Here is a 22,231-nt window from a genome sequence, read left to right as displayed (position 1 = left end):
CAGCGGCTTTACAAATGTGCTCAATCAATACCTCAGCCTTCTCTGCCCAGGAGGTAGCCACGGCTCAAGTGGAGTGAGCCTTGATGCTTTCTGGAACCGGAGCGCCACTTGCAGAGTAAGATAACATAATGGCCTCCATGATCCATCTGGTAATGGTACTCTTAGCTACCCTGTACCCTTTTCTACTACCCTAAAAGGCTACAAACAGGGACTGATCTTTGCTCCACTGACACATATTGTAATATGGCCCTCCTTACATCCAATGTATGGAACTTTTGCTCCCCAGGGTTTCTAGGATTATTACAAAGTGATGGCAAGGAGATCTCCGGAGTCCTGTGAAACTTCAGGAACACCTTGGGGAGGTAGGCCGGGTCTGGTCTTAGAACAACTCGGTCATCCAAAACCTGCGTATATGGAGGGCACAGACAGAGCTTGTAGGCCGCTCACTCAACGGGCCGATGTTAAGGCTACCAGTAATACAGTTTTAAGTGGGAGTAGTTTTGGTGACAGCTCTAGTAATGGTTCAAAGGGATCTTTGGTTAAAGCCTCCAAGACTAGATTCAGATCCCAGGGTGGTATCTTTGGGAGAATGACCGGCCTCGACCTACTACAGGACTTTATGAACCTGGACACCCACCTATTGGATGCTAGGTTGCAGTTATATAGGGCCCCCAGAGCTGAGACTTGGAGGGTGTTAGTGGCTAACCTGAGTTGCAGCCCCGACTGTAGGAATTCTAGGTTAGGTCCCACTGGAGCTACATCCCCTAAAGGTTCCCTCAGGAAGTCTAGGAACTCTTTCCACGTTCCACCGTAGATTTGGGATGTTATAGGTTTCCTACTCTTCAACAGGGTGGAGACTAACCCTGGTGAGAATCCCTGGTGACTCAGTAGCGCCCTCTCAAATTCCAGGCTGCCAGATGGAAGCCCTTCACCTGAGAGTGGACCACTGGTCCCTGGGATAGCAGGTCTGGAAGCTCCGGTAAGATCCATGGATCTGTCACTGACATCAGTCCCAGAAGGGAGAACCAAGGCCTCCACGGCCAAAACGGGGCTATAAGTCATTCTTGCTCGATCCTCCCTGATTTTCCGGACTATCGGGATCATTGTTACCGGGAAGGGGGGGGGGGGGAGAACGCGTAGGCCAGGGAGAACTTCCAGGGCATCTACTGCAAAGGGATTCAGTGAGCATAACTTCCTGACCCTCCTGTTGCGTGAGGTGGCGAACAGGTTTATTTCCGGTTTGCCCCAAGCTTGAACTATTTGTTGGAAAACTTGGGGGTTTAAGGACTATTCCCCCTGTCTTAGATGTCTGCGACTCAGGAAGTCTGCTTGTGTATTTTCCACACCCCTTAGATGCAGTGCCGTGATGGATAACAGATATTGTTCTGCTAACTGGAAAAGTAGATTTGATATTTCCATGAGGCCCCGAGATCTCATTCCCCCCTGGTGGTTGATGTAGGCTACCACTGCACGATTGTCCGTCATGACTCGAGTGTGGTGGCCCTGAAGCAAGAGGAGAAAAGGTTTCACGGCTTTCTCTACTGCCCATAGTTCTTTTACATTTCAACCGTGATCCTTTTCTAGCGAGGACCAGGTTCCCTGTATTGAGTGGCATCTCAGGTGTGCTCCCCACCCTGTGGCACTCGCGTCGGTTGTAATGATGTCCTCGACTGGTTTCTGCCACGGGACACCGGCTGTTAGATGCTCTTTTACAGTCCACCAGAGTAGGGAATCTGACAGTCATGGAGAGATATAGTTCACCCTCTAAACGCCCTTTCAATTGTTTCTGTGCTGACAGAACTTAAGTGGTACTGTACCCACGCTACTGCGGGTATGCATGATGTCAACGAGCCTAAAAGGGACATTGCGTTCCTCAGTGTCATAGCCGGCCTTTGCATTGCTGTGCGAGCTAGGCCCCTTATCTTGGTCACATTGTTCTCTGGTAGGAGGCAGCGCTGTCGCTCGGAGTCCAGTATTAACCCTAGGAAGGATTGCACTTTTACTGGTGTTAATCTTGACTTGGAGATGTTTACTATCCATCCTAACCCTATTAAAGTTGATATCACTTCCTTCACTTGGTGTGTGCAATGGGTCTCCGACCTCCCTACCACAAGGAAGTCATCCAGGTATGGGATGATCACTATGTCCCGAGGACAAAGAAATGACATTACTTCGGCCATCACTTTGGTGAAAACTCTGGGGGCAGTAGACAGGCCGAACGGAAGGGCTGCGTATTGGTAGTGTTTGACCTGACCTTGGACATAGAGCACTACTCTCAAGTATTTGATACTCCCGATGGATTTGGATTTAATAGTAAGCATATTTTAAGGATTTTTGTGGCCGTATTGACTGACTCCATTTTGAAGGATCTATTGTCTACCCACTGCATGAGTCTCCTCAGATTGACTATGGTCCTCCAAGAGCCGTCTGGTTTTTGTATTAAAAAGAGGGGGGTGTTGTGAGCTCATTTTTGGGTTTGTCGCTGGCTGTGCTGACAGAGGAGTAGTGAGTTCTCTATCTGGACTCCCTCTGTTGGTGAAGGGAGGTAATGAAGCTGATCTAAATGGCAGAGACCAGCCACCTGAGGAAGAGGACTGCAATTGGACATCAGGAGTTTCTGATTGGATTTAAGGCAGCCGACTGCCTAGTTTCTTGCTGGTGATTTTTCCCTGACTGTGGCTTCTGGTTTCCAGTTTGGTTCCTGCCTTCCTAAAGCTAAGTTTTCTCTGCTATAGTTCATATGAGGTTTACTTAGTTTTTGTGTTCAGCCAGCCCTGGCTGGGACTGGGCTGAATACCCATTTTGTCTCTGATCAGTTGATCTCTTTTGCTCTGTCTTCAGAATATACCTGAGTGCTGATATAGTGATTTGAAGTCTAGCGACTTCAGGGCCTTTCTCTATCACTCGTGTTGGACATTTTTTGGCAGGGTTTTTTGCGTGATTGCAGACAGCAGCTTTTCTTTCCTGTCCTTTCTAGTTAGTGAGGGCCCCATCGTTTGCTCAGCCTATCTTTCTATCTGTGTCTGTGTTTTCATCTTGTTTCACCGACAATACATGTTGGGGGCTGACTATTGCTTTGGGGTCTGCTCTGGGGCAGTTTAGATTTTCCCTTTCTTTCTTTAGGCTTATTTAGTTCTCAGGCTGAAGGCACGCTCCACGGCTACTGCTAGTTGTTGTGGATAGGATCAGGGGTCTGCATTCCACTAGTTACCAACCTCTCTGGTTTTCTGGGCTTAGCTTGCTTTTTGTTTTTTCCTCCTCAGTGACTCATTCATAACGGGGGGGGGGGGGGTGTAAAACTCCCTTCCTTCTTTAACTAGGACTTCCTGTACGACTTGTTTTTGCACTAGTCCCAAGACTTCTGTCTCCAGGGCCAGTTGTTGCTCTTGGGCTTTCCTTCGGGGTATTATAAAGGTTTGCCTGGGCGGACGGGTGAATTTTATTTTTAAACCGTCCTTGATTATGCTTAGGACCCAGGTACTGGGGGAGATATTTGCCCAGATGCTCTAGCAGTTAATCTCGCGAAATCTGCCGAGGCATCCACTAGGAAAGCCGCTGCTCCATGTACCATTGTCAAATTAGACAGTATTTCGTCCCTAGGAGCTTTATCCCTGATCTGGTCCTCTATTTGTTGTAACCAGACCATGAGGGCACAGGCGGTACAAGTACCAGCTATTGCCGGTTTTAATCCACCTGCTGATGCTTTCCAGATGTTTCAGGAAACTACCTGCTTTTTTTTTTTTTTTTTTTTTTTTTTTTTTTTTATCAAGCGGGTCTTTCAGCACGCCACAGTCCTCTAATGGTAGGGATACCTTTTTTGAAGATTTAGCTACGGGGGGGCGTGGCCTGCACGCTGATGGCGATGGCTGCTTGAAAGGAGAGCTCTGTGCTTCAGCAGGATAAACCAGCTCTTATCAGCTCACAGATAACAGGATTACCAGCTACAGGAGGTGTGAGTAACCCCAGCCCTTAGCGATGCCTAAGTTGAGACCTAAAAAAACTGGCACTCCAGCCAAGCTGACAGACTTTTACCCCCGGGATAGAGAAGTCTCCTCACCTAGCAAGATGGTGCTGGCTTCCCACTCAGCGTCTTCCCACTCCTCACAAGGAGATACAGGCTGCGTGAGAGGCAATACAGGCATTCCTCTGACAGAGGAAACAATGCAATCTCTGCTGAAAACGCTGAGGGCTTCCCTACAGGGTGATCTCAGAGAAATAGTCAGAGAGCTGAAGGAAGAAATCAGGTCTCTGGGTGATCGCACAGAGCATGTAGAAACTAAAATGGCTGAATTTGCAACATCACATAACAATCTGATAGATGCTAACACAGCTTTGGAAAAGGAGGTGGAGGCATTAAAACTTAAAATCAGTGATATAGAGGACAGATCCCGAAGAAATAACCTAAAAATCAGAGGGATTCCCTCATCTGTAGCAGATAAAGACCTCCATGAATACTTCCACAAGTTTCTGCAGCTTATACTCCCTGGATGGGACGCCAGAGACCTGATAGTGGACAGAATTCATAGAGTCCCTAAATCCAAAGGCATAGATCCAGCTCTGCCTAAAGATGTCCTGGCTAGACTTCATTTCTATAAAACAAAAGAAGCTGTGCTGTACACACTGAGGGAAAGTCCAGCCCTGCCAGACACTTTCATGGGACTAAAAATCTTCCCAGATCTTTCTGCTACAACTCTTAATAAAAGAAGAGAATTCGCCCACCTTTCTAAACTCCTTAGAGATCAAGACATCAAGTACAAGTGGGGTTTTCCGGTGAGGATGATAATTTTCAAAGATGGAGGCACTTACATATGTCATACTCCTTCTCAGCTGGGCAAATTGCTGGATGACTGGGGAATAGCCCACCCACCAAACCCTGGCGGGCGGGAGAATCAAAGAAGATCTCCAGACAGGATTAACCCTGAATGGTCAGCAACTTAGCTGGGACTCCTTCCTGCTTATGGCACCTGCTGTCCTTGCTCCTGTGACACGGGATGTCACGTAGCCCCCCTGATGTTCTCGCCTATGGCGAGCAGTTATACTCCAGTCACCCTACTCGGGGCAAACCGGTGTTGATGGAACTTTTTTGTTTTTGTTCTTCTTCTCAAAAATGTTCTTTAATTTTTTTCGGAAATTTCTTTCAATTCCTTGTTGGTCTAACCCTTCTCATCCCTGATGGCGTTCCTAGGAATTCAACCCCCCCTGCGGCTCCAATATGAAAATTAAGATATTGTCTATTAATGTGAACGGACTCAACTCCCCAGCAAAAAGGTCAATGATGTGGAGAGAGGTGATGGCATCTAACTGTGATATAGCGTGCATTCAGGAGACCCACCTTCTTTCCACAGATAATAAACGGCTACTTCATCCCAGGTTTCAACACGCCTTTTTTGCTAATGACTTAAAAAAAAGAGGAGGAGTGGCCATTTTAATAAAGAACTCAGTGGCCTTTAAATTGATAAATGTCAGTTATGGAGCGGATGGAAGATATATTATTTTGTCTTGTTATATTAACAGTGTCCCTTATACCTTGGCAACGGTCTACTCCCCAAATTCATCGCAATTGACCTTTGCTAGGAAATTTTTCCAAGCATTCAAGGATACTGCCACAGGGGCGGAAATCATCTGTGGAGATTTTAATATACCTGTTATATGCTCCATGGATTGCTCCAACATCAACATCTCACATGCTAAGGAACTTAAGCATCTCATCAGTGAATTCCATTTTCATGACATCTGGAGATATTTACATGCATCAGAAAGAGACTATACATTCTTCTCTTCCAGGCATCGCTCATACAGTAGAATTGATTTCTTTTTGGTCGACAGCAAATCTATAAGTAATTGTGTTGCAGCTGATATTGGTTTAATCACTTGGACAGATCATGCGCCGATCTCTTTGTCTGTTCAGGGTGGCTTTAATGTTCTAAATTCCCCCAGGTGGAGATTGAATACTAGCTTGCTTGGTAGGCAGAAGGTACATGATGAAGTAGAGTCAGTGTTAACAGAATATTTCAAACTTAATAATAATGGGGAAATTTCTGACGAGACCCTGTGGGCTGCTCATAAAGCAGTAGTCAGGGGGCAGTTCATAAAACTGGCCTCCATCCAAAAACGGCAAAAAGACGCAGATATTAAATATATATTAACCCGTATTCATCACCTTGAATCCCTGAATAAAGCCAAAGCAACCCCTAACTTGACTAAAGAAATTGTAACCCATAGATTTCAACTAAGATCCCTACTCCTGCAAAATTACGAACATAATCTAAAAAAAAATAGATCGACATTTTATGCTATGGGGGATAGAGCGGGGTCCTTATTGGCAAGAAGGACGAAAAAACGTGAGATTCAATCTAAAATAGAATTCCTGAGGGACCCAAATGGAACAATCACTAGACATCCCATTGAAATAGCAGAAGCATTTGCGAAATATTATGAGGCCCTGTATAATCTAAAAAATGATTCCAACACGTCACAGCCGACTCAAGTGGATATACAGGGCTTTCTAGACACCCTGGATCTTCCCCGGGTCTCAGATGAGCAATTAGAGGAACTTAATCTTCCCTTTACTACACATGAAATCCTAGGTGCCATCAAAATGACTAAGTCTAACTCTGCCCCGGGCCCCGATGGGCTGCCATACGAATATTACAAACAATTTACATCCACTCTGTCCCCCTTTATGTTAAAAACCTTCAATTTTTGGCAAAATAAAGGGTCAATTTCCCCAGACAACTTGGAAGCGATTATTATCACGCTACCCAAGCCAGGGAAACCTGCAGACACCCCGGGTAATTTTAGGCCCATTTCACTCCTAAATTGTGATGTTAAAATTTATGCCAAACTAGTGGCGGATAGACTTCATAAAGTGATCCCGGCCTTAGTGGCCCCAGACCAAGTTGGTTTTGTGGCAGGCAGGCAATCTAAGGATGGCACCAGACGGATGCTTGACTTGATTGGACTGGTGGAGATATCGGGTGAACCCAGCGCATTCCTGTCTCTTGATGCTGAAAAAGCCTTTGACAGGGTGCACTGGGGATACCTGGAGAGAGTTCTAACAAAATTCGGGTTCTTGGGAAAAATTAAGTCATCCATTCTAGCTCTCTACTCTTACCCAAATGCGTCAGTGTTGGCATCGGGGTTTCTGTCATCTAAATTTCAAATAAGTAATGGCACTCGCCAGGGGTGTCCATTGTCTCCCGCTATTTTTGCTTTAGTGGTAGAACCTCTGGCGGAAGCTATACGAAAAAACATAGCCATTTCTGGTATAAGAGTTGGGGAATTTGAACATAAACTTGGTTTATACGCAGATGATGTGATAATTTCCTGTTCTAACCCTGTATTTTCGATTCCAGCAGTGGTAAACACATTATCGAACTTTTCTAAAGTGTCGTATTATAAGCTTAATGCGGCAAAGTCTTTGATATTGCCGTTTAATGTACCAGTGGAAGCCAGGACTGTGCTGGAGGGGGCCTTTCAATTCAAATGGTGCGACAGGGGGATACCTTATTTAGGTATTAAGCTGACACCATCGCAGATGTTAATTAAAGAAAATTTGGAACCTCTGATCCAAAATTTAGAAAAGGAATTGGGAAGGTATGAAAAAATATCGTTGTCCTGGATGGCCAGGATACAGTCCTTTAAAATGGTTTTCTTACCCAAAATATTGTATGTACTCAGATGCTTACCCATCAAAATTTCTCACAAAACCCTGATGAAACTTCAATCGTTGACTAACAAATTTGTCTGGGGTAATAAAAGGGCCAGGGTCGCAGGTAAAGTGTTATATCCCCCATATGACTCAGGGGGACTGGGCACCCCAAACATATCGGCATATTATAAAGCCTTACTAATTGAATCACTAAAGGAATGGTGGCGTCCAGGTAATTCACATAGATGGGCTCAGATTGAAAATTTCCTGTCCCGCCAGGGCTCGGTCAGAAGAATGATGGAAGCAGAATATTTGAGCCGTTCACGGTTCTCCCCGTGTGTTCCCACCATGTCAGCTTCCCTGGAGGTCTGGCGAAATGACTTGATTCATAAGATTCAGATTCCTCTTTCAGAGATTTCCCTCAAGTCGTTGGAATCTCAAATCCCCTTTTTGAATCTAGCCAGGTGGGAGGGATCGGGCATTACAGTGCTGGCGGATCTACTCTCTGATTTGGGTGTTAACCCCTTTAATGAAATAGTACGGAAACACCCCTCTTTAAAGGATTGTTTCTATCAACACATCCAAATTAGTCATTTTCTGGCCTCTAAATTTCCTCTAAAGTCGAATCCTCTGTTACCTACAACAAAGGCTTTGGTATTTAAAAAGATAATTAAATCCAAAGGTATCTCCTCAACATACAAATGGCTCAATAACCCCCCCGAAGAGCAAAAATCTCCTTATATGAATAAATGGGACGTGGAGTTGAATGTTTCTACCTCTCCTTCAAACTGGCACTCGGCTTCAGCAAATATCCAAAAATATTCCAAGTGCATAAATCATCTGGAGCAACTGAAAAAAGTACACCTGCGATGGTATCGGTCCCCAGCCAACTTAGCACAGTTCCTCCCAAATTATTCGCCACATTGTTGGAAGGGCTGCCTCCAAAGGGGTACTCTTGGTCACTGCTGGTGGGCTTGTCCCAAGGTTTTCTCGTTCTGGCTGGAGGTGTTTGGCCTGATGGGTGAGCTGACAGGCAATACTATTAATCCGAATCCGGGTCTGGCAGTGCTAAAACGTGGGTATAGAGGAGTTCTCTTGGGAATCCAGGGGATTATTGGTTCACATTCTAGTTGCTGCCAGATATTGCATAAGTAGCTATTGGAAATCCCCAAAGACACCTACATTAGCTGAACTATATAACCGAATTAATCTCCATTGCCAATACGAGTTCTGTCTGGCTCACTCCATCCGCGCCAAAAACAAAATACTTCAGACTTGGGACACGTGGCTAAACTCTGTATATGCATCCCCTGTCAGGCATCTGTTTCCAGGGCAAACTGTCTGAGATTAATAAAATGGGTCAAATAGGGTCAAAGAGAGTGTTATGCAGGGAGTTCATCCGTACCACATGTCAATATTCAAGGTGTTTATATCTATGTTGTTGTTACTGCTCGGGCTACCCCGGAACGCCATCTAATTCCCTAGCTCCCCCCCCCTCCCTGGTTGCCTCTTTGCAACCATCCATGGTTCCCCCCCCCCCCCACCTCTTCCTCCCTTCCCCTTTCTTATCTTCCTTTCTTACTCTCTGGTTCTGGTTGTTTGAAACCCTCGTTTTGAGGATTAAAGAGTAAATGGTAGGTTGACTTTATACGTATTAGGTGTTGATTAACCAAAAAAAAAAAAAGTTGTAACTTGTATCAGACATGATTGTTGGTGGTGTGATGGGAAATGTGAATCATAATCAAAAGATATACTACCACGTGTTACAGCGTTGTTCTCTCTGTGTATTAATGCCATTGATACCTGAATTTTTTCCTTTTTCTAATGTAACTTCCTACAATAAAAATTGATTGGAATAAAAAAAAAAAAAAAAAAAAAAGATTTAGCTACGGCACCATCAATTTTTGGTATTTTTTCCCAGGTTTCCGAGTCTTTGTTCGAATGGGTACCTCCTTTTTGATGTAGAAGGTAAGGCCCCCGACCTCTGTTTTTTTCTCTATTCCCTGTCAATTACGGCCCTTATCTTATCAGTTACAGTGAAGGTGCGATTTTTCTTTTTCTCCAGCCCTCCAAACATAACATCCTCCAATGATTTAGGCGTCTTTTCATCCTTAAGGCCCATTGTGGACCTGACAGCTTTGACCAGCTTTTCTACGTCCTCTGTTGGGAAACATTGACGGCCCCCTATATCGCTGTCCGAGGACCAAGTAGAGGAAGAGGAGGCGGAGGGGGACAGGGATTTTTCCCGACCTTCCTGCACTAGCAAGGGCTCTGAATCAGAATCCCTTTTGCGGCTTCTTTTATCTGTCTTTTTGAGGGCTGCCTTTAGGGAGCTTTTCACCTCCTCTTGTATTAGGCTGTGTGCACACGCTGCGGATTCCGCTGCGGATTAATCCGCACGGATTTTGCAAAAACCGCAGATAATCCGCAGGTCAAAAGACGTGCGGATTATCTGCGGTTTGGTCCTGCGGATTCACTATCTCCACAATGGTGGAGATAGGAACCCGCAGCGGTTTCCGCAGAAAGAATTGACATGCAATTCTTTCTGCGGATTCAAAACCGCAGCAAATCCGTGCGGTTTTTTCCGCAGCGTTTTTTTTTTTCCCATTCAAATGAATGGTACTGTACAACGCAGCTAAAACTGCTGCGTGTCCGCAGCGGAATCCGCAGCGTGTGCACACAGCCTTATAATCCTAAGGCTAGTCACAAAATCAGGGGTCTCAACCCGTATGGTTTTGTTTATACAGTCAGCGCAGAGACCTTTCTGCCACTGAACTGCCAGCGGGTTTCTGCATAGGGCGCATTCTCTATTCTTTGTTTTGCCGCTAGACTTACTCGACCCCTAGTGATCAAACAGAAAAAATGAAACCCCGTTACCATAAGGGTGACATTCACATAGATCATTCACCACCCCTGTTAATCAAGGGTATCGATCTCGGAGGCTCATCAGATGCACTTGTGACGTTTTTTCTGGACGTCGCAGAGTCATGCCAGTCATGTCTACGACTGCCACTCTCACCACTCTTTTTAAGAGGGATCCACTGCACTCTCCGCCTCCTCCGATGCCCATTGACAGCCCCCCCACGTCACGCCTCCGGGATGATTTTTGCTGGCCGGTGTTTTTTTAATGGGCGCCACCATCTTGGATCCGACGCCGCTCCCGACGTCACACGGGGACACCCATTCCCAGCGTGCCTTGAGAGTGACGTCAGATGGGCTCGACCCGGAAGTGGCCGCCTTCTGGAGCTCCCAGACGCTGACAGAGGGGAGAGGGCGGCGCGGCAGCCACGGCAGAGCCTCTGGACCCCGAGCTGTGCTGCACATACGCCCGCTTGGACGCTTCCCCCTCCCGACACACAGCGCACAGGGCCCGCCTGATATTCCACGCCGGCACGGGAGAGGGACAGGTACGTGTGACCACTGTCTTCAGCACACGGGTCCCTGTCAGGACTGGAAACCCAACTGAAGAGAGGGAGAGGTACCGCCCTTTTATCTTCAGTAGGGTTCCTGTCCTGACTGGGCGGATCCCCTCTCTCATGTGTGCCATCATGGGAGACGGGAAAAAACACTGTTTGGGTGCACAGTAGAGCTTGGAAGGGAATGAGCGCCCTTTCACTTTTTCAAAGCAGAATTGGCTGGAATTAAGATCAGAAGCCATGTCGTGTTTTGAGAGCCCCTGATGTGCCTAAACAATGGAAACCCCCCACAACTGACCCCATTTTGGAACTGCACCCCTCAAAGATTTTATCCAGGGGTATTTTGAGCAATTTTAACCAACAGGTATGACACAGAATTTGATAACATTAGGTTGTCACATTGAAAAAGTTCATTTTTTCACAAATATCTTGCTTTAGACCTGAATTTCTCACCACACCAAAAAGTGGACCTCACAATTTGTTACCCACTTTCTTATGAACGCGGCGGTATCCCATATGTAGTCAAAAACTTCTGTTTGGACAAACGGCAGGGCTTGGACAGCAAGGGGCACAATGTGACATTTTGCTTTATTTGAAATAGATGGTCATATTTGCAAAGCCTGTGTGGTTCATGAGCAACAGAAATCCCCATAAATGTCTTTTTTTTATAAATTGTACCCTTTAATATATTTATCTAGGGAGGTAGTTAGTATTTTGATACCAAAATTTTTTTTTTCGGGTGGTTGATGCTACACAAGTTTGAAAATTTACAAATTGCATTTTTTTCCACTGTCTCTTTTAGGAACACACCTCAAATTTTATTGCACTAGTTTTTGTGTGTTCAGAAATATATCCAATATGGCACCAATGTGAGTATTGGACACACGGCTTTGCCTATAATAATAGATGGCACACCATTTGGTCTTTAGGGTAAAATTAAAGGTCCAGGACCCATTCAAAGCTTCTAGAGACATTGAGCAAACAAGAAAATCCTTTCAGGAATTATTACTGACAGAGGGAGGCATGCTCCTAAAAACACATTGGCTGACTATAAAATTTGGTCTTGCTAACTAAACAGTTGTCCCGCATTTGAGTATATTGTAGCAGGAAGAATAAACTGTACTGGAAGGAAGGGCAAAATGTGGAGGAAAATGCAGCCAACTATGTGGCAAAGCTGAGTTTGTTCCAAAGATGAAAGAACACTAGCAGGGCTAGAATGGCAGACACTTTCAGAGACTGGTCGTACAATGTCCGTTTAGCTCCATCAATCCCTATATGAGAGATGAATGTGCCATCAGATGTGATTCACCATAGCAAGCTCCCACCCGCCATGATAGGAACCGCTATATGCACAAAACAACCAATTCTCTACCGAAACCGTAAAGTATTGTCTGGTACCAGAGATTCGGCAAGAACCATAAAATAAAGCCCATAGTGTACAAGTACAGAACTTCCTCATTATTAGAGATCTTCCAATAAAATGACCATGCCTGCATCACAACATAAATATAAGTAATATAAAAGGAAGCCAGTGTTTTGTGTAGCAAGACATTGACTGTTTTTACAACTAAGTTAAATAAGTGGTCAAAAATATTTGTAAATAATCAGGTCCTAGAATTAATTTTCATATGACCTGACTTTACGAACATTGGTGGGATCCACACTCTGGATTGTACAGACATGGGTGAGAATTTGTTGGAATAGTAGCTTGGTATGTGACTGATCAAGTCCTGGAATTGTGAAATGGGGTAAAATGGGATCTACTTATGAAAATATTCTCTATTACTTGTTCCAAATTACTCTAGTGGGGCCACTAAGCAGAAAATAAAAATTATTGAAAAATACTACAACTAATAATTGTAAGAGGGGTGGTAGGTCTCAAAACAGGGGGAGATACAAAGGCCCGGTTAGGATGGGCACGTGAGGCAATAGTACAGGGAATTACTCAGTCTACCATGCTTCCTACAAACCAGGCATCTTTTTTGAGGATACTTTTGGGTGGGAGGGACAGGGCAAGGAAAATGGCGCTCTGCAAGTCTCCGGGCATCCTCAGACTCGAAGACTTCCCCCTGTGCCATTAACTCAAAAATATGAGGCCAGCAACAATTTTTTCCTGAATCTGGATATTAAGCGATCCTTGGGGCATTTTGTACAGGACACAACTGTTGTATGTAGCAATTTGGATAAGGTAGAGCGCCACCTTTTTGTACCAGGCCCTAGTCTTCCCCTTCACCAGGTATGGATGCAGAACCTTGTCTGACAGGTCAACGCCACACACAAAATTTGCTATAATCTGTGAAACAGATTAGTTTTGTTTGTCCCAGGTGGGGCCCGTCTCTGACCGTCACAGTGGTGTCCGCATGCGATGTGGTCAGCATGTAGACGTCCTTCCTGTCATTCCACTTCACTGCAAGAAGTTGGTCACTTGTGAGAAGGACACCCCCTTCTCCAAACATCTGGACACCAACTGTAACAGAAACCCCACCTGGTTTTTCCTGACTGTCACACAGACACAGACCCCCTTCATTTGCAGCATTGTTGGATTTATATAGGGGGATGCTCGTGCAATAGTTGTCCATATACACACACAGTAACCTTGATGGAGAAAGGGCGTCATTAGCTCTCAGACAATTTTGCCTGGGATGCCAATTGTGTGGAGGCAGTTTGGGGGTTGATTTGGCGGTCCCTACCTTCATAAATTAGTTAGGTGGAAGCGTACCCTAATGAGCTCTCGCAAGTTTTGCATAATTGTATGCTGTATTTGGCTCGCTTGGAGGGGATGAATTCGCGGAATGACAGACGGCCCTTGTAGCTCATCAACGACTGCCACATTTTGCTCTGCGGTATAGGAATTTAGAAATGAATTTTGTAGGAGGGAAATTAGGGGTTTCAATTTATTTAGCTGATCATAGTTGGGGCCAGTCCGTGAGGGGAGGCTAGGGAATTGACACTGGAGTGGAGGAATCTCATCAGAGCTTCAAAATGGACTCGGGACATGACGGCTGCAAATACAGGGGTGTTGTGGACAGCTTTTGTTGCCCAGAAAGTTTTTTTTGCTAATACCATATTCAGGGTAAGGCCCAAATTTTTTTTATTTTGGGGACATTTGTGGGGATCCAGGAACAGGAATGAAAGGCAGTGGGTTTTTGGGAGATGTATTGTCGGGCATATAAGTTTGTTTAGTGGGCGATCAATTGTAGGACTTCTGGGATAAGGAAGATCTGGAAAAAATGAAAGGGCATAAAATTGGTGACATTCTTATTCCAGGGGGAATTTGAGGTGAATTTGAGGGTAAAATGAAGTGTTATTATTCCACAGCTGTGGGGGGGACTGCGGTACTGCCTCTGAAGCTTCAGCAGTGACGACCGACTCCTCTACCATCAGGCTGGGGGATCCTGTGGAGGAATCACTGCATGAAAACTGCTCTACTTCATAGGCAGATTTCATTTCACTGCTGGAGCAACCAGGCTGTACGCTAAATATTCTGCGGGCCATTTTTTTTTCTTTGCCTGCCTAACAAAAAGCTAACCCTAACCTAATAAACCTAACAGTAAAAAAATAAATTATAAAAAAAAAAAAAAAAGTTCTCTCCCAGAACAGCTACAATGAGAGAAAAGAGGGGCACAGCCCAAGTGCTGCCATATTTACTAATATTGGGGGGCTTCTGATTACTGTCATAGGGTCTATCACAGTAAGCAAAAGCCAGCAGCCAATGAGAAAATTCTCATTGGTTGCCGGATGCAGGCTGGCAGAGCTTGGTGGGTGCACACACATGCACCCACCATTTTCTTTCTGCCCGAGGAAGGAGGGAGGCCGAGGGACTACTGATCTGGTACATAAGGTAACGTGGGGGGCTCGGGGGACCCCATTTCTGTCTCCTCTGATGTGCGATCACATCCTTCGAGCGAGAAATTAAATGGAAAATCTCACTTTTTTTATTGCGGTCACCATTATACAGTTAATAATGGCAATCACAACACAGGGGTCAGCAATAACCGACCCGAATCATGTTCTCTGGGGTCTCAGCTAACTCCGGTAGCCAAGAACCCGGAGAAATTTAAACTCTCCGCTATACCCATATTCCTCAACGCCGTTAAAAAGTGGCGCTGAGGTATAAGAACCCTTAACTGCCGCCGTTAAAAGGCGTATTGGCGGTCGTTAAGGGGTTAAGTATCTTCTATCATATAGACCTCTCAAAGTGACTTCAAATGTGATGTGGTCCCTGAAAAAAAAAAAAAAAAAAGTTGGAAAAAATGAAAAATCACTGGTCAACTTTTAACAGTTATAACTTCCTAACAAAAAAAAAAAAAGATGGTTCCAAAATTATGCTGTTGTAAAGTAGACATGTGGGAAATGTTATTTATTACCTATTTTGTGCGCCATATCTGTGATTTAAGGGCAGGAAAATTCAAAGTTGGAAAATTGTGAAATTTGTCAAATTTCCATTTTTTCACAAATAAACAAGTCATACCGAAGACATTTCACCAATATTACAAAGTACAATATGTCAAGAAAAAAGCGATCTCAGAATCACCGGGATCTGTTGAAGATTTCCAGAGTTATTACCTCATGAAGTGACAGTGGTCAGATTTGTAAAAATTGGCCCTATCATGAATGTGCAAACCACCTTCGGGGGTAAAGGGATTAAACATCTGGGCAGCTAAGGGTCAGCAACTTCTAATTCCATGGGGTAGGATGGATTCACCAAGATGTAAGTCGTGGTCAAAACAGGCATCACTCCATTAGAAGAGTTTCCATTGCCCAAAGTAATGGGGACAGTGGCAGAATGGTGACCACTTGATAAAACCTATAAAGCAGTGACAGCCGGTGAATGAGAATAATCTGTCACTTCTCTGTAGTGGTTACTACTCACCAGGGTAGTCATGTGTAGGAATCTCCTCTTTACACCGCTCATCACCCCTCACATATATCTCTGTAGTATTAATATGGGTCAGATCTTTACCCTGAAACAAATACTGTAAAAGTCACAGACAGATGGAGAAGTCACATCTATGGTCAGCTCTAATCCTGCCATCTCCACCGTTCTCATTACACAAGTATAAAACATATAATACTGGTGGATAAAACAAGACTGAGCACAAGACCTTCACAGCCGTCTACACATCAGAGAGGAGATCTCATGACACCTTCTCTCCATCTACCTGATGATCCTGAGGAACACTGGGATCTTCTTGTTTACAGTCCTGTGGAAGAAAAGGATGGGGACATCTCTCTGGTGTTGTCCTCTTACTGGAAAGAACTAGAGGAAACACATACAGGGACTGAATTCATTCTTTACATACAGATAATTATAGGCCGTGTGTATTTAGTCTTGTCTATTACCTGGTGATGTGAGGAGCTGGGGAACCTCCATCATGACGTCCTTGTATAGATCTTTGTGTCCTTCTACATATTCCCACTCCTCCATGGAGAAGTAGACAGTGACGTCCTGACACCTTATAGGAACCTGACATATACAATGATACTGTCATCCCCCAGATCCCTTCATAGTGTTACTGTATAAACTGTATTAAGTCCCAGCAGTGTCACCTCTCCAGTCAGCAGCTCAATCATCTTGTAGGTGAGTTCTAGGATCTTCTGGTCATTGATATCCTCAAGTATCAGGGGGAGAGGTGGAGGTACCATGATTGGGCTCAGGGGTATTCCCCATCCCTCAGACACAGGGTCCTGACAGCGCTCACTAGAGGTCTTCTTCACTACTGTGCAATCCTGGTTATGGAGAGACACATTAATAAATCTCACTACAGACATTTCCAGAGTCCTCACCTCTCCATTTCTGTCCATCTGTTATTTCCATAGATAAGAATGATGTAATGTGACGTCATCAGAATCTCTCACCTCTCCAGTAAGCTGTAAGAGGATCTCTAGGGTGAGGTGTAGTATTCTCTCCGCCATCTTGTCTCTGTCCTCATCCATCCTTGATGGGTCAATCAGGAAAATTCTCTTATATAGAAGATCTCCACTGAAAGAATACTATACTGTAGGGACCTGAATGAGAGGAAGATGATGATGATGTAATATCATAAAGGATCCTGTAAAACAATTACTGGAGATAAAAAGGGTAAACATCAGGGTGATGAAATATATGTACAGATTTTGTACACAAGATCTATTGATTGTTGAAAAATCCCTTTTTCTACATCACGATGCCCATTAGATTCTGTTGTCAACATCGACTGTCTCATCCATGTGGGTTAAACATTGAAGAAAAAAAAAAAAAAAAAAAAAACGAGAATTCCAGCACTTTGAGATTGATAATCTAAAAGTGATAGTTAATTGTAATCATCAAAACCCTTCAAAAATCCTCAGAAAAACACTGTTGCTGGTTTTTTTGCAACTTTTTTTCAATTTCTATAGGTGAAAAAAATGCTGCAAAAACGCTGTAAGACCGTATTCTTGGTACTGGATAAAGTCTATTCCTCATCTAACTTAAAAGGTTCCCCTGGGATTGTCTCATTAGACACAGAAAAGGCCTTTGCAACATTAATTGGGAGTGGTCATACAAGGTCTTAACAAGGATGTCTTTAACCCCTTAACGACTGCTTTCCTTTTAACGGCGGTAGTTAAGGGTACCTAAACCATGGAGAGTGTGTATAGCGCCCCCCAGAGTCTGATTTTCTCCGGGGCCTCGGCTGGCGAGGGTAGACGAGACCCCAGAGAACATGATTCGGGTGGGTTTTATCTCCCGCCATGGCAGGATTTACCCTTATTCTTTATGGAGAGGGCACACTTGGTGAAGATGATTAGTACAGTCAGGCTCAAGTACCAATTACAAACCCTACCATTACTCGTAAAACACTGATGACACCATACTCAATAGGGCCTTTTAGTAAGTTTATCTGGAGAGGTAAACGTCCTAGGATTAGTCTGAGCAAACTCCTGGTGTCTAAAGACATGGAGGCATTAACTATAATCTTGCCTGCCTCTCTCGCTATATAATTGACTAGCTTCACAAAAGACACATGTATTCTGATCACACACTGGAATCCGATAATGTATACCCCTTTAACTTAACTGCTCTCTTTCATTCCCGTATTGCCTCATTACCTTCTGTAGTAAGGAGATCTGCTATTCTTAGGGATACTATCTCCACTTGGAAGGCGGTAAGGAAAAAGTTTGGCCTTTCTTTTAGAATTTCAAATTACCTTCCATTATGGCTAAACCCTGAATTCCCTCCGGGTAGCGAAAATAAGATTTCCTCAAAATGGCAACAGGCGGTGATTAATACTGTCTCTCATCTTCTCCACCCAACGGAATTGAGATCGCTAACTTGTACAGAATGGCTAGAGAAATATAACCTACCTCCCCAACACTATTTTCAATAAGAGCACATCAAACTCTCCATTATGGCCAACTTAAAAGACGTTACATTCGAGGCTGCCCAAACCGAGTTGGATGTCATTTTGTCATCTCCCATGGGTACCCCTTCAATATTGGTTCTTTATTCTGTAATGAAAGCTGATCTATTGGGGGTGCACCCAGACATCTTTAACCCCTTAACCCCAAGGGTGGTTTGCACGTTCACGACCGAGCCAATTTTTACAATTCTGGCCACTGTCCCTTTATGAGGTAATAACTCTGAAACGCTTCCTTGGATCCTGGTGATTCTGACATTGTTTTCTCGTGACATATTGTACTTCATGCTAGTGGTAAAATTTCATTCATATAACTTGCGTTTATTTGTGAAAAAAAAAGGAAATTTGGCGAAAATTTCGCAATTTTCCAACTTTGAGTTTTTATAGGATACAACAAGAGAACACAAAATTACAGATTAGAAAAATTTCTCTGCAGCCAAAAATATGGCAGTAATCAACAAGTGCTGGATAACAAACACAGGGTATTTAGTCGATACATTTTTTTTGCAAAAAAATGTATACCAAGCTGCCTCACCTCTTCACGGTAACCCTTCACGAAGCAGTCCCTATCTAATGTATTTAAAACCTGAACATGTGAACAGTGTCTATTATGAACAGGATTCAGACAGGCCGCTCCACAGTATGGGCTTATGGTTTGAGACAGTTCACATGTTCAGGTTTTAAGTACATTAAATAGGGACTGCTTCGTGAAGAAATTTTTCAAATCTGTCATTTTGTGTTCTCTTGTTGTATCTTAGTTAATGGGTGGTGTGAACGTTGTCTGACCGAAGTGTTCACATTTATGCATATCACAGGTTTTTAATTTGAATTTTTATACCCTTAAATCACAGATACAGCACACAAAAAACTTATATGTAACATTTCCCACATGTTTACTTTACATCAGCACAATTTTGGAACCAAATTTTTTTTTTTTTTTGGAAGTTATCAGGGTTAAAAGTTGACCAGCAATTTCTCATTTTTACAACTTCATTTTATTTTTTAGGGACCACATCACATTTGAAGCCACGTTGAGGGGTCTATATGATAAAAAATACCCAGAAAATACTCAAAAGTGACATCATTCTAAAAACTGCACCCCTCAAGGTGCTCAAAACCACATTCAAGAAGTTTATTAACCCTTCAGGATCTTCACAGAAATTTTTTGAATATTTAAAAAAAATAAATAAATAAATAAACATTTAACTTTTTCACAAAAAAAATAATTCAGGTTCAATTTTTTTCATTTTACCAAGGGTAACAGGAGAAATTGAACTGCAAAAGTTATTGTGCAATTTGTCCTGAGTAGGCTCATACCTGATATGTGGGGGTAAACCACTATTTGGGCGCATAGCAGAGCTCGGAAGGGAAGCAGCACCATTTCACATTTTTGGCTGGAATTGAGATCGGACACCATGTCGTGTTTGGAAAGCCCCTGATGTACCTAAACTATTGAAACCCCCCCACAAGTGACCCCATTTTGTAAACTAGACCCCCCCATGGAACTTATCTAGACGTGTGGTGAGCCACTTTGAACCCCCAAGTGCTTCACAGAAGTTTATAACGTCCGGGCGTGAAAAGAAATCATTTTTTTCCCCACAAAAATGATATTTTTGCCCCCAATGTTTTATTTTCCTAAGGGTAACAGGAGAAATTGGACCCCAAAAGTTGTTTTGCAATTTGTCCTGAGTAGGCCGATACCCTATATGTGGGGGTAAAACACTGTTTGGGCGCATGGCAGAGCTTGGAAGGGAAGGAGCACCATTTGACTTTTTCAACGCAGAATTGGCTGGAATTGAGATCAGACGCCATGTTGCATTTGGAGAGCACCTGATGTGCCCAAACAGTGGAAACCCCTCAATTCTAACTCCAACCCTAACACACCCCTAACCCTAATGGTAAAATGGAAATAAATATTTTGACCCACTGAGTCATGAGATCTTATTTTTTTGCGGGACGAGTTGACGCTTTTATTGGTATCATGTTCGGGCATGTGACATTTTTTGATCGCTTTTTATTCCGATTTTTGGGACGCAAAATTAACAAAAGCCAGCGTTTTATGAATTTCTTTTGGGGGGTGCGTTTACACCGTTCCGCCTGCGGTAAAATTGATAAAGCGCTTTATTCTTCGGGTCAGTACGGTTACAGCGATACCTCATATAAGTCTTTTTTTATGTTTTGGCGCTTTTATGCAATGAAAATTTTATATAAAAAATTATTTTTGCATCGCTTTATTCTGCGAGCTATAGCTTTTTTATTTTTTCTCTGATGATGCTGCATGGCGGCTCGTTTTTTGCGGGACAAGATGATGTTTTCAGCGGTACCATGGATATTTATATGCGTCTTTTTTATCGCGCGTTATTGCACTTTTTGTTCGGCGGTATGATAAATCATTTTTTTGCTTTGTTTTTTTAATTTTTAAGGGGTTCGCTAAAGGGGTTAACTAATGGGACAGTTTTATAGGGTGGGTCGTTACGGACGCGGCGATACCAAATGTGTACTTTTTTTTGTTTTTATTTCCAAAAAAAGGAATTAGGGAATTTTTTTTTTTTTTTAATTTAGCGATTTTTTTAAAATTATTTTTACACTTTTTTTTACTTTATTACATTGTCCCAGGTGAGACATCACTGTCCTGTGACAGATCGCTGACCTGTCACATCACAGATCAATGTGACAGATCAGCCATCTGTCACAGGCACTGCACAAGGCTTCCTCCTTGCCTGCACTTTGTAGGCATGAGGAAGCCAGCTCCCTGCAGGCCCCCGTCGCCATCTTGGATTCGGGGACCTGCAGGAATGGAGCCCCCTGTAGCAGCGCTGCACATTGCGCTGCTGTGGGGGGCTCAGGGTGTCAGCTGTGATAATCAGCTGACATCCGGCCGCAATCAGCTGACACCCGACCGCAATCAGCTGCGCTCACCACGTGGGCGCCGCTGATCGCTGTGACGTACTATCCCATCCCTGGGAATTAAGTCCCAGGGCACATGGACGGGATAGTACGTCACATGACGGAAAGGGGTTAAATATTGGAAGCAGCCATTATACTATGTAAAAATACCTGCAAGATTAGAGCGGGATGGAGTGCGTTTAGGAAACACATAATAAATGAAATGTGGAGAGAGACCCAGTATAAAATCATGGATGGGGCCATTTATGCTTTCAATATTCCTAAAAAAGATCCTCTTTCAAATAGACTACTTGTCCTAAATGCCATCTCTCCATCTCCGACCTCATGCATGGCCTGTGGTTTTGTCCTGCGTCAGTCTCTTTTTGGGGTCTGGTATCAATTTTGATTAATACCATTTGGGGCTCAGGTTACTCCCTATCTCCTTACTTAGCCTTATTTCACTTTTGGGATAGCACAGGTGCTCCTAACAGGAGGATAGGCGGTCTTCCCAAACTGCTGCATACCTTGCTTATATTAGCAAAGAGAATGCTTCTTAAATACTGGCTGGACCCAGACTTACCCCTATCGCAGAACTGAGAGCACAAATGAAACAATTCATGGAAACAGAACAGCAGGATGCTCTGTGTAATAAAGAGACACAAGCAGGCAAGTTTCTTTGGAAATGGAAGCAATTTATTGTGAACTGTTGCTCTTCGGGGGAAAAGAGAATATGGTTAAACCTTTTGTCTCTACAGCCTGGTATATATTGGAGGACCTCAAAAACAATCTGAGATCACTACACCTACATTAAAAATGGGCAGGGAGGTAACTGACCAGGGTTTATATTCCGCTTATGAATAAAGGTTTTTTTAGGACGGTTTTAGTAATATACACTGTCCGCT

General features: G+C 43.7%; 3 protein-coding genes across 4 annotated transcripts in view; all 3 read right to left on the bottom strand.

The window, feature by feature from the left end:
• The window catches only part of LOC141053013 (uncharacterized), a 230,009-nt gene extending 213,978 nt beyond the window's left edge, over positions 1-16,031 (bottom strand). The window contains exon 1 of the mRNA XM_073550343.1: positions 15,941-16,031. The gene's annotated coding sequence lies outside the window, so the exon portion shown is untranslated. The remainder of the gene's footprint in view (positions 1-15,940) is intronic.
• The window catches only part of LOC141053017 (uncharacterized), a 151,602-nt gene that overhangs the window by 24,416 nt on the left and 104,955 nt on the right, over positions 1-22,231 (bottom strand). The window contains exon 8 of the mRNA XM_073550349.1: positions 21,869-21,878. Within this exon, the coding sequence (XP_073406450.1) occupies positions 21,869-21,878 (10 nt within the window). The remainder of the gene's footprint in view (positions 1-21,868; positions 21,879-22,231) is intronic.
• LOC141053016 (gastrula zinc finger protein XlCGF66.1-like) overlaps positions 1-22,231 on the bottom strand; it is a 58,670-nt gene that overhangs the window by 19,442 nt on the left and 16,997 nt on the right. Inside the window, exons 2-6 of one of the 2 annotated variants that reach the window (XM_073550347.1) lie at positions 16,927-17,076; positions 16,618-16,797; positions 16,411-16,534; positions 16,230-16,327; positions 15,413-16,031 (exon numbers count right to left, since the gene is read on the bottom strand). In XM_073550347.1, the coding sequence (XP_073406448.1) occupies positions 15,933-16,031; positions 16,230-16,327; positions 16,411-16,534; positions 16,618-16,797; positions 16,927-17,004 (579 nt within the window). In that variant the 5' untranslated portion in view covers positions 17,005-17,076 and the 3' untranslated portion in view covers positions 15,413-15,932. Of the gene's footprint in view, positions 1-15,412; positions 16,032-16,229; positions 16,328-16,410; positions 16,535-16,617; positions 16,798-16,926; positions 17,077-22,231 lie in introns of those variants that run through there. The other variant, XM_073550348.1, reaches the window with a different exon arrangement.

The sequence above is a fragment of the Dendrobates tinctorius genome, unplaced genomic scaffold (genome assembly GCF_039654945.1).
Source record: "Dendrobates tinctorius isolate UK_male_01 unplaced genomic scaffold, ASM3965494v1 ptg000164l, whole genome shotgun sequence".
NCBI classification, from domain to species: domain Eukaryota; kingdom Metazoa; phylum Chordata; class Amphibia; order Anura; family Dendrobatidae; genus Dendrobates; species Dendrobates tinctorius.
The sequence above is the reverse complement of the archived record's forward strand: the minus strand, read 5'-3'. Positions and strand labels throughout refer to the sequence as shown.